The 14877-nt window shown below is 38.5% G+C and overlaps 1 protein-coding gene across 5 annotated transcripts; it reads right to left on the bottom strand.

Annotated features, from left to right (window-relative positions):
• Positions 1 to 5868: 5868 nt before the first annotated feature.
• ppm1kb (protein phosphatase, Mg2+/Mn2+ dependent 1Kb) lies at positions 5869 to 14126 on the bottom strand. 5 transcript variants are annotated; one of them, XM_069689309.1, is made up of 8 exons: positions 13999 to 14126; positions 12501 to 13025; positions 12277 to 12377; positions 10235 to 10400; positions 9710 to 9742; positions 9281 to 9425; positions 8275 to 8409; positions 5869 to 6491 (listed from the first exon to the last, which is right to left on the bottom strand). In XM_069689309.1, the coding sequence occupies exons 2-8, from the start codon at positions 12968 to 12970 to the stop codon at positions 6360 to 6362; spliced, it is 1182 nt and encodes a 393-aa protein (XP_069545410.1). In that variant the 5' UTR covers positions 12971 to 13025; positions 13999 to 14126; the 3' UTR covers positions 5869 to 6359. The 5 variants fall into 5 exon arrangements, with proteins under 5 accessions (XP_069545410.1, XP_069545411.1, XP_069545407.1 ...); XM_069689310.1 differs by lacking the exon at positions 9710 to 9742; XM_069689306.1 differs by lacking the exon at positions 5869 to 6491 and having other exon boundaries at positions 8316 to 9425.
• Positions 14127 to 14877: the final 751 nt, after the last annotated feature.

Genomic DNA, 14877 nt, shown 5'->3' with positions numbered 1-14877 from the left:
TTTTATTACCTATGTTATTATTACATTCTTAATGCTGATGAATTCAAGCTTAAGGAGCCTTTTATCGCTAAAGCTGATTGAGGTGTTGCAGTGAGATAATTAATGGAAGACGGACAAAGAAAAAAAGAAAAAGAAGTTTTACCACATATATTTGTGCTCAGTTTTTCACTTTTCTCTGATCTTTGTATTTGTTATAATACATTATAAGGTAATATGACTTCTGTGGGCCTCAAACAGTTTTTCTTTTTGGTAAAACTACTAAGAATTAATTTGAAACGTAACAAGGGGCCCCTGTTAGAGACGGCTTTTTTGAAAGTTAAAAGTAACAAGTAAGTAGAGCAATCTAATACATTTTGTAAAGTAAAATGTACAACATTTCCCTTGAAAATTCTCAAACCATTTTGGAACAATGTGTATATAAAAATAAATAAATAAAAAAAATATATATATAAATATTAATTGCTTAAGCAATGCTTTGAAAATGAATCCAGATAGGCTTATATAAATAATAACCACATGCAAATATGTTTAAGTCAGTAAAAAGATCGTCTCACTTCTTGAATGTTACATCGCCAAAGGAGTTACTACATTGGCTTCAATTTTTTGTATGTTCTAAAAACAGATATGAAGAAAAACATGGACAAACTCAGCTACAAACATTTTAAACAGTTCTTCTAGGTTCATTTTATGGTTAAAAAACAGAAGATGTTTCTATTTTCTGTGAGGAACTCGATGGTTTAAGGTTGTAGATTTCCTTCATAAATGAAAACAGAATTAATTACAGCGGAATATAGTTGTACATTTAAAGAAATTAAGGCCAGTATGACCGACTATAACATTGTATTTAGTTTTTTGTTGAAAGGAAATGAGCACAGTTGTCATATACGTCAATATGCCATAATCATTTGTATTAAATCCAGACAGTGGGTTTCAAGTCTCAAGTCTGTCTGGTCCTTTTTCTTACCAAAGCAGACAAAAATCCATCTTATCAGGACAAATGACCTCAGTAATTTAGAATCCCTGGTTCGGGCCTGTTTCTTCATTTTATTTTAGATCACGGTGGATTTAATGCACCAAGTCAAGTGGATCAATTAAAGTACATTCATTAACTTTTAAGAAGATATTTCTTCTTGTGTACTGCTAAAGCTCGTGAAGCAAAAATAAAATAAAATTCGGGCGTTGCTGAAATCCTCTGAAAATGATGTTGATGTTGTTGCAGAGTAAAGAAAACTGACTTACCGGCGAAAGAGGATGTAAAACAAAAGCTGCTGGTTCCCTCAGCGCTGCTGCAGACTGACAGAGCAGAGAAACTGTGCAGGCTGACTGTAACATCAGCTCATAACAGAAGAGACAGATACCTCAGCACACAGACACACACTTAACTGTACCACACCAAGCTCCACAGATTAACCCTTTATTCACCACTCAACCAGACACACATGCTTCCGATGAAGTCTATTTATCAATGAATTTTCATTTTTGTTCAATATAAAAATCTAAGAATTAAAAAAACTTGATGCAGTAATTATTGGTATGGGTTAATAATAGTGTAGACATTTTTAACTTAAACCTCAACAAACAACAACAGCGTCACAAAAGGAGACAAGAATTAGGGCTAATGCCGACTGTGATGTTAAGCAGTGTGAAGTTAAGCAGGTTAGCATGGGCAGAAATATGTGTCACTACAAACTTAATTTCAATAATTTATATCAGAACTTCAACTGCTCAATTTAAATAATTGCAATAAAAAAAATTCACATTAATCTCATATTTAGAATTCGTACTATTTAACCAATATTTGCATTGAAAAATGAAAAGCATAGTTTTAAATTAAATCTATTTACTCCAAAACTGTATTTGATCCTCACAGAAAACTCAGTGCACATTTACAGAACTCCTTTTCAGTCAATCATAGTTCGATCTGTCCACTAGTGAACTGTATGACTGACCAGTGGACAATTCGAACACAGCAATAAACTGAAATAGAATTTCAACAGCTGAATTTTAATTGAGAACATCCAGTTTCAAGTTTATTGCCATTCTGTTTAAAACAAATTAATAAAATTTCAAATTTTTAATGCAATTATTCAAGTTTAGCAATTCAAATTCATACACTAGAGCTAAATGAGTCAAATTCATTTTCTAGTGACTCACATCTTTGCCCAAAGGCAGGTCAGAATTCTGCAAACTTAATTTCATGAAGCAGACATTAAAAATTATGGACAGAAATCTGTGTCACTGGATCCAATACAGTTTTAGAGCAAATTAATTTAATTTAATTTACTTTCAAGCATGTTGAAATTCAGTTTCAAATTTATATACATATTAAAATGATGTGATTCAAATCTAGGTTGGGTTTTTTTTTAGGTGTAATTATTCAAGTTGATCTTTTATAATTCAGATATGTTTCAAATCTGGTTACAATGACACATATTCTGTATTTCCGCCCACACTGGAGAGCCAACATCACCTTTGAAGTAGCTCGATGTCACCTGGATACAGGTACATTACCTTAGCGATACAAACAGACGTTAATATTAAAAAAAAAATTAAAAAAAATCAATAAGATAAAAACAGCCATATAAGCAAATGAATATCGAGCTAAATGTTAACTCAGAGACTAAGATGACAGGTAAGAATGTAACAAACCTAATCTTACCTTCGCTCAGCTAAATGCAGCTCAACTAATTCACCTGCTTCCTCCTTTTCTTCTTCACGGGTTTGAGGACAATGAAAGTAGTTCAGGTGTGGACGGGGCAACAACACTCCAGTAGCCATACTAGCCATAAAAATAAATCAATTAAAAAAAAAAAAAAAAAAAAAGATGTGTGTAGGTGTCATTTGAACCAAACTACATATATCGGCATTTCTGTTAATTAGCATATATTTAAAACTAAAAAGGCTGCCAATTCCTTTTATATACAGTCGGGATAATTCACACAATTCAGCTGTCGATGCATAATATTTTAGATACTGTTTTTTTTTCCATCTCCACATCTGTTTCTGTGGCGGTCTTTCTTCCAACTTTAGCCTTACCTCATCAATTTCCTGGAGGTTGCTTGAGGTTGCGGCTGGCGGAGCTCCCCGCCAATGGCGGACGAGCGGTTCGCTTCCCACCTCTTCCCGTCCTCCAGCCTCCTGCAAGGCGCTGGACCCCAAATGTCTTCCAATGGCAGCTCGATCCGCATTTACATGGCGTGTAAATGGGAGCCAATAATTTGTAAAGCGCTTTGTAAAACATTTCGGTAAGAAGGCAGCATATAAGTGCAGACCATTTACTTTTGTATTGAAGGCAGTGATAAATCTATACATATTATGGATTTATAATGGTTGCTGTTTTTGAAGTAAAGGACCAAGTAATGGCACTACAATATTTTTTTTCTGCAGAGTCAGCAGGTGATACTCAGCTAATTACAACACTGAGGTAGCATTAAGTTGGCATGAATTTAAAAATAAACATCTCCATCACAGAGACAGGTTTGCTTTTCAACTTAATAATGTTCATATTTTGGGGACATTCTTAAATTACAGGGAAATCCTTCAAATATTTGTTTTAATGTAAAAATCACAGTTTAGCTCGATATCCATGTTGATTGGTCAGCCTCCAAAAGATACCTGTAAAAGTAACATCCATTAAATATTTTAGGTATATTCCCAGAGACAGGTGCATCGAGCGCATCCTGTTAACTGTATCAAAACTGAAAGAAAAAAGATTCGAAATGTAGATTTTCTGACTATGATGACCAGCTTTTAAAAAAAATTCTCATAAAAACAAATCATTAGTAGTACAGTAAAGTGCACAGTAGAACAAAAACATATTTGAAGTATAATTTTTAATTGAGGTGTCACAAGCCATTTAGACCAAAAGTACAGTGGTGCTGAAACAGACACATTTAGGTCCCAGGAACAGATCCACAACAATAATTGTTATATTTGAAAGGCAGAAAAACAGACTACAGTAAATCCACACAGTGAAAGATAACAGATGGCAAGGCTTGTATGGAGGACGTGTTAGCGCATAAAGACAAAAGTTCTTATAACAAATCAAGGTTTCATTCAATATGTGAATGAAGGAGAATAACAGTATTTACAAAACGTTTACAAATGCTGTTTGAGGAGAAGCTGATCGCTACACAACATTTGCATCTCTCACAGATAAAATATGACAATGATAAATATTATGTGCTGCATTTGTCTATTTTTTTTTTTTAACGACCACAAAACAAAAGATCACGCCAACAGTGAACAGAAACTGCACAGTCTATCTAACGGTTTAAATCTGCCTTACATATGGAAAATGTATCCATTAGGTCAGCAAAGACAACTTATACAGCTTAATTACTCCTAAACCCTGCAGGGTTTGATCGTGTTCATGGAGGGCATTTAAGCAAACATTCACATTGTCAGACATGGCTCTTAGCTGAACAATTCTTTAGTGTTGCATTAAGTGTGCTTTGTTCTGTCTGAGTGACACATACATGGTGGGAATTAGGAACACTCATTATGACGGAGTTATAACAATCACAATAATGTAGCTTTACACATCCAAAGCACCTATGGAAAGGTCCTGCAAATGTGAAATATTCAGATATGAGAGATTTAGCTTGAGATATTAAGTATTAATTATAAGTTTTCCAGATGTACATAAATATATTTATTTACAAAACATAGACTGTACATTTCTGAACTCCTGAACACTTCTAACGAGTCCCGTTTCAAATCAGTACAGATATTAACACTTATACAAGCTTGAGCAATGTTTGGCAAGCGCCAAACATGAATGTCACATTTTCATGAATGTCCCGTTCAGCCACTGAAATACTTTTCATAGTAACAGCTTCATTCACACATTCAGGGTTTTAGTCAGTCCTCCCAAAACTCTCAAGATTGTGCAAATGGGCATCGACGCTTTTCAGTGGTGCCTTAGCAAGCATTTTAAGTACCAAGAAAATACTAATGCTGTGTTCCAAATGACATACTTTCCGTAGTACACCAACACGTAGTGCATCTTCCATGGTAGTACTCTTACTTGTGTAGAGCAGGCATTTTGACGGGGTAGTGCCATTTCAAGCCGCACACTGCCGTCCAGCACTGACTTGGAAATAACCTCAGCATGTGAACACGTCACCGTCCAGAAAATCTGCAGCTTTCATTATTTTACTCAGAAATGAACGTGTCTTCGTGCCCTCTTTTTAACACACTCAATAAACATCCAGATTCTTCTGTCCAGCAGCAGTAGTAGTGAAAAAGAAACACTTTTGTGTGGTGTTCGGGAACAGCTGCAGCTTCCTCGAAGCAAATTCTTCACACTGGCGGCCCCGCCCCTTCCTCTGTGGAGCCAAGATGGCGACCGTTTAGGGTGGAAAGTGTCCAGTACCTCACACTTCTTTTTTGGGGCATTTTGAGCGCATCATCCTGGTACTTGTAGTGCACTGCATGTTTCTGTACTGACAGCGTGAACGCACTTATGCACGCAAAACAGTGAGTGTTAGCGGACAAGTAGGCCATTTGGAACGCAGCACAAGTGTTGTAGTTGTTAGTGGAGAAGTCGGGAAGAAAAGTTAAGGGGGAATTTGTTACAAGAAAATTTTACAATATATGCTCTAATTTAGATGCTTTGACACTCCAGAACGGACAAACGTTCAGAACCATTCAGTGATCGAGTGTTCATGATAGTTATATTCTAGTAGTATCAAAGGTTGTGAGTTTATTTGGATATCTTATAGATTTTCTAGTCATACAAGGGTTGAATTAATTTAATTAATTTGTTTGATTTTCCCCACTCTCAATATGCCTGTAATCCTGTTATTAACATGAAGAAATGGTCCTGCAGTCTTAAAACTGGTGATATCCAGATGTAAATTTTCTTCTTTTTTTTTTTTCAAGAAAATTTTACATCTGGATTTCACCAGTTTTAAGACTGCAGGACCATTTCTTAATGTTAATAACGGGACTACAGGCATATTGTGAGTGGGGAAAATCAAACAAATTCATTAAATGAATTCAACCCTTGTATGACAAATCTTTGCAGCTGTAGAGCAAGCTACATATTTGCTAAGCTTGAGTCATGAATTCCTGTCTGCCAATCACACACTTCTCCACTTTCAGCACCTATGCAGTCATTGGCTTGCTAGTAGATAAAACCTTGTATAAAGAGGGAGTTTTTTTTGTATTTAGTGCACATCATGATTTCACTGCCTCTCATTTCACAGAGGGTAATAAATATCATGCTACTCTAATGTTGTAGCCATCGGGTATGATTGTTTGGGCAAACCACACTCTAGAATGTTTTTTCGAGGGCAAATGTTGTATTGCACACATTAGTTAGGTCTACAGACCGTACCTTTCAATCCTGCCTACTACGCCCAGCGGCCGCTCGACACAAAGCTTCGGCTGAAGGAGAAACTTGTGTCTGAACTCTTGTGCTTTCCCCACGCTCCAAACGGCACCACAATGATTGTGCTGTTGTCCTCTGAACCGTACTGAAGAGCCTGAGAGAGGAGACAACCATAACATCAAGGTCTGCTTTTGGGTTACGGAGTTACCTGCTGTGCCGACTGTGAATTGAGTCAATGCATAGAGAGTGTATGAGAATCTGTTCAGAGATCAGCATCCATTGATCCATGTCAAGCTACTCTAATCCACATTTTATATGAGCAGTGAATGTGATAGACATTCATCGCTAATATAGACATGTGTGGTGTGAAAGGTGTAAGTCGCAGCAACAAACCCACTGTCAATCCTCTGACTGCAGATTTCCTCAGCTCTCCTTAGCATTTATGAATTTGTTTTGGTTTGTAATCTGCAATTTTTCTGTCTTTATTCACTTGCACCGCCCTCATCTGCAACATTTCCAGATGAGCCAGGCCACTGATTTCAGAAAATAATATCTCAAATAAACTACACTACACCGTGCTCAGAACTAGGCTGCAGGCAGACAAACACAATGGAGCATTTAGCATCTAAAAGGCAAGATATCTTTATTTGGAGTTGGTAGAAGTCTTTAGGCTCAACGAGAGTGAAAACTGCTTTTACATTCCTCAGCTCACCTGGAACAAAACTCTAAATTAATGCAAATGTTGCTTCGTATGGGCCAGATGTTTGACTGTTTGCTCATGTGTTCACTATATCATCTTTATAAAGTGATGATATGTCAACACTGTGCTGAAAGTTAGTGGCCATAAAAGCAAACAACAAAATCCACCAAGTTTATGTTGCTGGAGAACCCATTTGGCTTTGCAAAGTATGGCTAATAGATTCTTGCTTTCCAATACATATACTGACAATATCTAACATAGAGGGATGGCTAAGAGGCAAATTGTACTTGTACGCATACTGTATGCTACAAGCACAAGCGTTTATAAGACTATTATTGTATTGTATTGCAAGTCGCTTTGGATAAAAGCGTCAGCTAAATGAAATGTAATGTAATATATACCTGACAAATTTAGACACAATTCGAAATTGAGATGAATTTTCACTTGTTTCCATGTCAATATTGCCTTTCTGCAGGAAACTTCAAGCCTGGTATTAACAGACCGAAATTCACTGTGTTAATATATGGGTGTTGCCACGCTCCGTAGGGGAGTGTTTCCAGTTGATAGAAGAGCTGCTGCTCTGCCAGGACGACTGCATGATCGGCTGCAGAGCTTCTAATTACTTCTTTGCCTCGTCAGCAGATTCAGCGATGTTTTGGCCTGATTCTCTGAAGTTTAGGGTCGACATTTGCCCATTAATAGCGTAGTTTTTATTTATTTTATTCTATTTTATACACTTTATTAATCCCCGAGGGGAAATTTCTTTTTAGTTTTGAGCTTTTGTTGCACTTTAATTTCATACGTTGTACTTCTGAGTACAGTATGACGTCATCACGTCAGGAGGTCGGAAAATGGCCTTCATCACAATATCAATTTTTTTATACCGTCTAAAAAATGATGCCTGTATTATCGTGAACGGTATGATATGACACACCCCTGCTCATTGGTCCATCCTTCAGAGTGGCTGAGCAATTATGCGAACAGGAATATAATCACAGCGAAGACTGAAGCTGTGAGGAATAGTTGGTTCGAGCCAGGCCAACAAACTTTAGGACAGTTTTTGAAAGTATATAAATGTGTCTGTTTAACAGACCACGTAAGCATTCACTCATTTCAATCTGTCAATTGAAGCTCAGCAGTGCCCAATAATAAACAACCCACAGCCACTGAAATTACATCCCTCTAGTCTTTCGGTTTTAATGGGCGTACAAATAAAAAGTATGTATGAAAGTTCTACCTGGTCAGATATTCTCTGAGCTGCCTCTTTGGGGTCGTGGCACTGGTTGATGACATTACAGATCTCCTGGCTGTTCATAATGAAGTTAACTCCATCTGTGGTCAGCGCCAGGAACGAGTCATGGACATGGTGCAACTGAAGAGAGGAAAAGCAATATTTAACAAGATTTGCAAACATTTCCAAACTTTAAAGGGGGAATTCCATTATTGCAAAAGAAGATATCAAGCCAACCTTAAGGCATAACGAGACGGAGTGCCAAATTGCTTATTTGGAGATCGAGGGAAATATTAAAATTTGCATTGATGGATATTTAGATTAATATGTCAAAGAAAGTGCAAGCATCAATTCAAATATGGCCAGATGTGCAATATTCCTTGTAAACTTTGTCACATGTTTGTTTAGTTAACATGCTGATGGAAAAAAAGATTTGTCTCTTCCTCTCGTTTGCATTGTGGCTCCGGAAAGTCTCTTTGTCAAGCAGGCACCGAAAAGTTTCTTTTGTTGTCTGTCTTATTTGCAAGTGATTCCTTTTTGTTTTACTTTCCGCATCTAATTGACGACTCCCCTGTGTCCTTATCTTGTAACTCAGTATTACCATACGAAAGCAGATACAAAGGGAATGGGAGTGACTGTCAACTGTTTGTCAAAGCTGCCCTACGGAGGAGTGACGGGGAGCACTGCTGGGGGGAGCACTGCTGGACACCTCTCTTTGAGGGTGCATGTAGTTGCTCCTTCTTGCAAGAATAAATGTCCGATGTGTTCGATTTTGAACCAAGCCTCTGAGTAATTTTTCCAACACATGCACAGAAATGTCAAACACTGCCTTGTAAACTTTGAACTGCACACAGTTCATCGATAGCCGCAGGTTACACACATACTTATGAGGTTGTAAAACAAATAACCACAAATGAACACTCGTGATCGCTTTGAATTTCCTTTTTAAGAAGCTGAATTTTTCGCTGTACCATCTCTTCACTGCTGGCACAGGGTCCACGTTCAAACCTACCAATACTCTTTTGGTCTCAGGCTCAGCAATGACTCCTATGCTCTTCAGGTCAAAGTCTCCAATACTGCGCGTCATTGCCAACCTGTTGTTGACGTTTGGCTGTCCCAGACTGTTCCAGGTGATAAAACCGCCACTCTTCTTTATCCTTGAGGCAGGTGGAGAGATGTAGGGAGAGAGATGCACAAGGATTACTACAGTTCACAGAGAAATAGAAGTACGCTTCCACTAAAAAATAACAATACACTTCTCAGTCCACTTTCAAGTAATAAAGCTACATCAGCACATATAATACGACTTTTACATGCGCTTTGAAGCTTCAAACAGAAAACAACAATTTTTTTTACAAGATTATTAAACAAGTCTTAGTATTAAATGGGTTTTCCATCATTTTAAAGGTTTCTACAACCAAAATTATCTTTCTCTCTTTACCCAGTGTCAAGTGGAGTCCAAATCTTTTGCAATCTATAGAAAAAACATTACCCATCACAAAAACAAAAACAGCCAGTCAGGTTGTACCTTACCTTGAAAAAATACAGAGAAAAATTTGTTTGGAACAATATAGACATTTAAACAATCATTAACAATTAGGCTACAACTGCCTATTTAGGGAGGAAAAAAATAGAAGTATCACGAGCAAATTGTTTCTTTATCTTCCATAGAGGAGTTTTTCTAGTTATTCAGGTTGCTGTTCTGCTCAAGCTGGAATTGGGTGGAGTGTTTCTGGGAATTTTGTGAGGATACCAAACTCCAAACACAGAAGTGTAGGTTGTCCTCAGAGGCAAAACAAAAGTGAAATAGCAGCACGAATGAAATTCAAATCCAAAACAAATTTACACTCATTTTACAAGCATTCAAACTCCTCAAGACCCATCGTGTTTCATACAGCTAACCCCCACTGATACATTTCATAGTAAATTCCAAATGTGACATCTGGCAAAAACTGACATCACGTACCTCTCTTTCTCATCTTTCCTTTCAGGAGTGTGATCGACGGTGAGTTTGAGGGCCTTGCCCTTGCGGCACAACATGGCGCGACTATCGCCCACGCTGCCAACCACCAGCTCGATGCTGTCCCTCAGCAGGGCCACGGTGGCTGTGGTTCCTGCGTTAATCCCGGCTACTACAGAGACATGAAAGGATTCATCAGAAGCGAAACAAACGACGGAGAACCACACAAAAAGTCACTGTTCACAACAACAACACGGTGTATATCACACTCCAACATCCACACACTGCAATATGAACACATGGGTGGGAAGTCAGACAGTAGATTTACAGCGAGCTACAGATTACACAGTAAACAATAGAGGAGGCAGTCACACATGCAGGTTGAACTGTTGCAGCATAGACTCGAAGTCCAGGGGACATTTTTTCATCATTTAGGTCTAAGGCTGAACGTAACAGTAATAAATGTTAACAACTGCCACACGACACTTATCAGTGTCCAGTATTGGGCTTGATACACAAGAAGCAACCCATAAACTTATCTAATAATCACAGAGAAGGGTGATTTTAGTTTCCCTCTATGTTGTCCATTTAACAATCGTCAGTCATAAGGGAAGTGATATTATACTGAATTGATTAGTAAAGGTGATTCTCATTAATGCAGATAAACACTTGCATGTCTTTTAACACAGAAACAAAGCCTGTTTGATTGGCAGATTTATAACACTAAACTCTTCCTTTCTTTAAAGGATGACTCATTTATTTGATGACATTTATAGGCCTTCATCAGACCCTTCTCTCTCCAGAGAACAAAATGAGATGCTCGTCATCTCTAGAGATTTAAAGGTCTTTGTTTTTAGTTTAATTTAAATGTGAAACATGCTGCATCTCATGAAATAGACCTGTCACTGACAACATACATCTCATACATCTTGTCAAACTGAAGCACTGTCTCACAAAGAAGCGTTGCATACACTTGGTGAGAGGAGAAAAGAAAAGAAAGAGAGAGAGAGAAAGAGAGGATTGAGAGAAAGTTAGGGAACCTTCCAGTAGTCCAGGATTTAGGACCCGCTGGACTCTCCTTCAATATCTAGCCTCTCGCCATCCACATTGGTGCCAAGGGCCTCCAGCTCTTAGCTGGGTCAGCAGCTGCCGTAGATAACATGCACACACACACACACAGGCATATTGGGACATTTCACACAGCGTGGCTGGTCTATGGCCACATAAAAGGTATACTAGCGTATATATCAACAGGTAACCTTAATTAGGCAGGTTGAGAAAAGAGTTTCTACACGACTAGGACAAATATGTAAACCACGACACATTGAGAGAAATATTTTTGCAATCCTTTTTTTTTTCAAATGATGCTCAAATTACCCTTAATATCAATTTTGATGCCTGATCTAAACAATATATTTTGAGAAAATTTGTTGAATATAAACACACGGGTAACAAATTAAAGGAAACAACAATGTTGGGCTACCAAAAGCCTGTAGAACAGTTTCAGTGTTTGTAGGCACAGAGTCTACACGTCTTTAGACCTCTACTGAAGGATATGTACACCTTTATTTCAAACAATTTCCCCTCAATAGTGGTGGTGGAGAACGTTGGCTAACACACCAGTTCAAAATCTTAAACAGGTCTTTAAATGGGTCAATATCTGGTGACTGCAGCATAGTATTCACAATATTTTCACATCGTTCGGTGACACCCCATCTCCTGTATGGAAGGATTCAAATTTGTTATGTTTTTTCCTTTAGTTTGCGGCATGCCTGTATGTAGAGAAGCTGTGCTGAAAACCGCGAAGCAATAGCGTTTGCGCTACATGTAGCTGGTTTATCATTCATCAATTATTAAGTTACTTTGGGTTGAATGACAAACCTTGAACCAAAAGTGCTAAGGTCATGTCACTTGGGAAATCCAAGGCTTCAAAGCCCAAGTAGGATAAACTAAATTCGGTTTGAAGAGAGAAAAGAAAAGTGATATAACATTATATGCATGTGTGTACATATGGTTACTCTAAGGACATGTAATATAAAAGAACCTACCACTTGGAGAGAAGTGCAAATGCTTGGCAAGAGCTTTGTCAACTTCAAGGAAGGCTTTCGTTAAAACTAACTCCAGATTGTCTTCTTCTGCAACAAGGTTCCTGAAACAGGATGACAAAAGACATCAGATACAAAAGGTGTGACATCAGACATTCAAATTGTTAATCTGTCAGACAGTGACTGATACAGATATGTGACAACAGCAAATTTTATGATTTCCTTACATTATGGTTTTCTCCATGTATTTTTCACAAAAGTCAGCTGCCTCTGGTCCACCATGCCCGTCAAAGACAGCAAAGTAGAGGATGCTGTCTGTCATTTGGGAGACCTGGAACCGGTCCTCATTCTCCCTGCGTTGCCCAATGAGCGAGGCACAGCCTACCCTTGATAAACTGACCTTGGGGATGGGCTTGCCATAGCGAATGCTGGGCGGAAGCAGGATGGGCTCATCAATACGATTGTCCCAGATGCCAAACGAATCCCAGGTTGTGGGGTGGCCACTGCTGTCTGCGTCAAAGCGCGTGTTGCTTTGTCGTTTTTCTGAAGGGCTGTAAAGTTGTCTGCGGAGGATTGTGAACTGGAGGTGGCTGTCCTGCTGGAATGGTGGTGGGACCATTCCCGTCTTTAAAAGACCACTGCGAGCCACATGTTGACCTCTGTACCTTGCCAGGCGTACGAGACAGGCTGCTGACATCACCCTGACAGCACAAACACTGGGGGAAGCACTGGATGGAGAGCAAAGGGATGTGCTGTCCAAACATTAATGGGAAATTGTTTCGTTAGACTGTACACAAAACTACAGTAGACATTACAAAAAAAAATTTTTTGGTTTGCTCGGCATAGGTCAGTAATACCAGCTGCTGGCACCATCTTGGTGTTACTTGGGCTTGCCAGACTGCTCTACGTGCTCTATTATTTGCCTCCCGAGTCATTATGTCCACATTACGGATCAAGATTCACCCCAAAAGTCTTATGATGTAAATATTTTCGTTAAAGCACCCTATTCATCCCTGTAATATATATTTACAATATCGCTCTTGAGGTATTTGGTCAAAATTATTGTGATATTGGAGATTGTCTATATCGCCCAACCATGGTTGCAGCCCTGACTTTTTTTAAATATTTAAAATCAAATTAAAAATGACATTTAGACTTTCATATATAATGGTTACACACTCGTTCATAAATTTATATCATTGAAAATGTTGTTGCAAAGACGGATATAAGCATTTTTCGTTTGTTTCATCTGATCATAACAAACATGTTAACCCTTGCAATGAATACATTTCAACAGCGGTGAAATATTAATAACGTATTTAAATAAGCTATACAATCGATATATTCCTAACGAGATGAAGAAACTGTCCCAGCAGCCAAACATCAAGATAGCGTCGATGCTAGAGCATGATGTAACTCCCGACAGTCGTCTACCCCGTCACATCCAGACATATATGAAGACATGCACCACTGTTGTAAGAATACGCCCATACTCCTCCACGACATGTCGTTTAGTTATTGCGAAAAATTTTAAAAAAAACCCGCCACCAGACTTAACGTTGAAATGTGCGTCTCCTCGTGTTAGCATTACATAGCTAGCTGCACAGCTTTCTTTAGCTGACGAGCTAGCTAGGTAGCCAGCTCCAGCTGGAAATTTACCCAACATTACCGTGAACCGCCCCCTTAAACTTTTCGGTTGTTTGTAAACGAAAAACAAAATCCTACCTCCAGTCTTTTAAGATTTAAGAGTATGTATTTTGTTTTGTTTATCCCCTGCTGGCTTCTCGAGGTGTGTCTCACTTGTAACTGAGCTCGTCTCGTCTCTTGTGTTTTGGATCCTCAATGTTATCAAACACGGCCTCTGACGTCACCGCGCCAATCAGCTTGCAAGAAACATTTACGCCTCCTTTGACGCCCCACGTACGGTGCAAATGATTTGTCAATAGAAGGATTAATGACAGCTGCGTGGACCAATCATCAAACCGTAAATTAGGTGGCCAGCAGCCAATCAGAGAGCGATATGACGTTGAAGCGTTCTGAAGGTTTAAATAGTATAATAATATACACACTTCCTTCATTTTACTTCTTCCCCATTCATAGCTTTCATTTTGTTCGTAGTTCAATTACCTCCGACCACTAATTTAGTTTTGTAGGGAATTCCATGCCAAAATATTTACCCCAATTTTCCTTTGACCCGACTGGAATTTCAGGTGACTGGTTCAGGAACTCAATACTGGTTCAGGAACTCAATACTGGTTCAGGAACTCAAAACTGGCTCAGGAACTCAATACTGGCTCAGGAATTCAGTCCTGTCTCTGTAAACTGGTGCGTTTTTCACTCCTGGGCTTCATGAGCTTGACAAGACAAGCTGAGTTAGCATTCATTGCGCATATGTATAGCATTGGCCTCATAAATGGATATCAAATATCAACCAACCCATATTATGCATCTTAATTGCAATTGGGAAAATTTGTAAAACTTGGATCACAGACCAATTTTTTTTTTTTTTACCAGTTTTCACCATTGATGGAAAAAAAGAATTTTTTTTCTCTCTCTCTTGTTTGCATTGTGGCTCCGGAAAGTCTTGTCAAGCAGGCTTTGAAA

Source organism: Brachyistius frenatus, unplaced genomic scaffold (assembly GCF_029030835.1).
Source record: "Brachyistius frenatus isolate BFR_SWC_R1_liver_20210118 unplaced genomic scaffold, ASM2903083v1 Contig_7, whole genome shotgun sequence".
Taxonomy (NCBI): domain Eukaryota; kingdom Metazoa; phylum Chordata; class Actinopteri; family Embiotocidae; genus Brachyistius; species Brachyistius frenatus.
Note: the sequence above shows the minus strand (reverse complement) of the source record. Positions and strands in the feature narration are given on the sequence as shown.